Genomic DNA, 3,304 nt, shown 5'->3' with positions numbered 1-3,304 from the left:
AATACGCCTGCGTACCAGCGCAGAAGTGATTCCTCAGCACAGAAAAGATACTTGTGGGATTTGTGTGCTATGTATACGCAAAGGGGCTGTGCTACCAAATCTCAATAGAACTGCGGTTCTCACGGGTCAGGCTTCAGGTTCGGATGAGTTAAGGGACTCCACTTTATTGGTTCTCAGACTGGCGGTAGCGTCGCAGCGCTGAGCAGCAGGATGCGGTTGTGGGGGACCCTCACTCAGATCGCCAGCCCTGTCTCTTGAGATGTGTGGAGGACCGCTATCAGAACCAACGTCACAGTCAATGCACGGAACGCAGCAGGACAAACCTGCATCGGATCGTGATCAGGTGCCAGTCATGCAAATGCGCTAATAAAAGTTCATGTGCCTTTCTTTCTGCACTCTGCCCAGGAACGCGGCACAAATCACGAATTGGAAGCTGTACAGCGTGTATTGCAGTCGTGGTGGGCTCTGGTGTATGTAACAACTGACGAGGCGTGTGCGGACTGTCGCGTCTGGCAGATTTGTGACTGACGTGTATACTACCAGGTGAAACCAAATGGTTCCAGGGTCTGATGTGGTATCATGTGTATCTAATAAATCCATTGACCTCAAACCCAATAAACTTTTGAGAATAGCTGAGATATGTGAAACATTTTGGCTCGCGAAGGTGACCCGAGAACGAGATCTCGGGACCTATGACGAATTCGGTTCCAAACTATGCCAGATCATTTCCTTGATGTTGTATAAACCCCAAATCGAATCTAACTTTGTTTTGTTTATTTTTCTTTTTTTGTTGTTGGGTTTTTTTTCCTCTTCTTTTGTTTTCAAATCGACAAGAAGGGCAAGGTATGGCAAAGAACAGTTTCGGGTCCCTTACGGGCCCTAGTAGGGGGGGGGGCGTGTTTCCGGGGTTCAATTTTTGGGGGCTCCCAAAAAATTCTTAGTGAGGACATATGAACCAGATTGATACCAGAAAATGTCTTTCATAATTTGCAGATAAATGTGCATAAGGCCTCCTGACTATATACAACATATACGTTACAACTAGGGGGTAAATTAGGGTTTAGTGGGTTTTTTGTGGTTTTTAGTATTATATGTTTGTCCGTGTGATTATCCTTGTCAACGTTACGCAACTGCGATGTAACTACGGGGGTTGATGGCTTAGACTTGCTGTTATACATTGCATTATGCGCTGCAAAATTCCGGCCCTACCATAATTACTTTCATAACGCGATGTATTAGGGAATCGTTCCTTATGCTATATTATAAATAGTATATAATGTGTATGTTGATGTATATAATGTTATTAAGTTATAGTATGAGATTATTATTATTATTATTATTATTATTATTTTATTGTATTATTATGTATATTTATTAGTGAGTATTATTATTTTTTATATTATATGATTATTATTATATATAGAGTATATTATATAATATGTATTAGCTGCGTTCACGCGATCCGGTCGTGGTCCGGTACTTAGGATATTAAAACAAGTCAAGTATGAATATTCACGGGTGTGGGGTGTGACGTTACCTTATATTCAGGCAGTTAGATATAGAGTTATCGATTATCTACTCCTATTATATATGATTATGATTATAGGAGATTCCCTATTATTCTCCTGCGTTAGATTCATATCGTATACTATTATATTATAGTTTAGTATATATGGCTGTTTTACTTTTCAATAAGAATAAGATACGGTGAGAAATAAGCGTAGGCGATTGCAGACGGCACTGGCACATACAGAGGTGTTCTACAATCTACAGTAATACACGCGCCAACGAAAACAACAGAGACTGAGTGCGCGTCTGTCACTTCACTTCTGCCCACGGGCCGTGACCGGCCGCCGTCATCCGTAACGCAAGTGCCATGCATGTAGAAGAGAATTACTATTTATGACGACTATAGGCACGAAGCGCCTGCAAGAGAAGCAACAGTGCGTCATATACCGCGTGCGCTTGCCATGAACATCTTTTGCCTTCCGTCTCTGACATCCAGCGAAATTCGTACATAGTGTCGTCAGTAGCTGTAACTATGAAGCCCACAAGAGGAGCGCAGGTGAAACTGGAAGACTTAATGGGCGCCATCGGTGATCCGGGAAGATACCAGATAGGCATCTACGTTCTACTGTGTCTTAACTACATGCCCGTCGCTTTTAACCATCTCGGTATGGTATTCTTCGGCGCGATTCCAACGCATCATTGTAAGGTAGTGTATGGATTCATGGCGTAAATGCAGGGTCGTAGCCTGTGGGGGCAAGGGGGCAGCTGCCACCCTTAGATTTTGGAACAAAATTAAAAAAATAAGCTTAGCGAATAATCGCCTAAAAAAATAACCCTAACCCTAACGTGATTTTTTGGTCACTTATCCGTGAAAGCCTTGTCTCAGATCGACTCCTGCCACGCTATGAACGTCGATAAAGAGCTGCGCCCGTCACTCACCATTAGGCATTACACAGTTGAGTCATGAAATTTTGCCGCCTTCTAGGAATTTGCTCAGCCCGCGGCCCTGAAATGTGATATTTATTGCTGGGGTCGGATGGGTTTATTACCGTACTAACACGTAAGATGTGCTTGTCTGATGATTGTCTGATGTGTTTGTCTTGATGTGCTTGATGCGCTACAACTCATTTTGAAATGTGATGAGAAGGCGTTATGTGACGCAGTTATGTGACGCAGTTATGTGACGCCGTTATGTGACGCAGTTATGTGACGCAGTTATGTGACGCAGTTATGTGACGCAGTTATGTGACGCAGTTATGTGACGCAGTTATGTGACGCAGTTATGTGACGCAGTTATGTGACGCAGTTATGTGACGCAGTACGTATGTGAATAGTTCGTGCTGTTTTTACCGATTTGCTGCTGTGAGATTACGCGTACACACACACACACACACACAAATCATGGCCTACGAGGCGACTCTGTATTGGAAACTGGTTTTAGGCTAACGTGCGTACAGCGTAATGTTATTCAACAGGTATAAGCTAAGAAGTGATAATAGAATAAGAACAAAATACGAAAGTTAAAAACGAGGACGAGCAATTGTAACGTAGAGTGAGAGAGTAAGGCGGAGACAAATTGAGGAGAGGACATTGGAATTTAAAAGGATGGCGGGGGGTTGATGGTGGCGGAACAGACGAACGCATGGCGACTACAGGAATAGTTATTACTGTTGGAATAGTAGGAATGGTAATCAGTGTTGTACACTAAGTGATGAATAATGGAAAACAGCAAAGGTCGGAAAGACAATCAAGCCGGCGGCAAATCACCTAATAATATAGTGCCAAACATTTATAT

At 42.9% G+C, this 3,304-nt stretch overlaps 1 protein-coding gene across 1 annotated transcript in view; it reads left to right on the top strand.

Annotated features, from left to right (window-relative positions):
- The first annotated feature begins 1,933 nt into the window (after positions 1-1,933).
- LOC106810063 (organic cation transporter protein-like) overlaps positions 1,934-3,304 on the top strand; it is an 11,858-nt gene continuing 10,487 nt past the window's right edge. The window contains exon 1 of the mRNA XM_014813327.1: positions 1,934-2,215. Within this exon, the coding sequence (XP_014668813.1) occupies positions 2,042-2,215 (174 nt within the window). The 5' untranslated portion in view covers positions 1,934-2,041. The remainder of the gene's footprint in view (positions 2,216-3,304) is intronic.

The sequence above is a fragment of the Priapulus caudatus genome, unplaced genomic scaffold (genome assembly GCF_000485595.1).
Source record: "Priapulus caudatus unplaced genomic scaffold, Priapulus_caudatus-5.0.1 Scaffold408, whole genome shotgun sequence".
In the NCBI taxonomy this organism is placed as follows: domain Eukaryota; kingdom Metazoa; phylum Priapulida; class Priapulimorpha; order Priapulimorphida; family Priapulidae; genus Priapulus; species Priapulus caudatus.
Note: the sequence above shows the minus strand (reverse complement) of the source record. Positions and strands in the feature narration are given on the sequence as shown.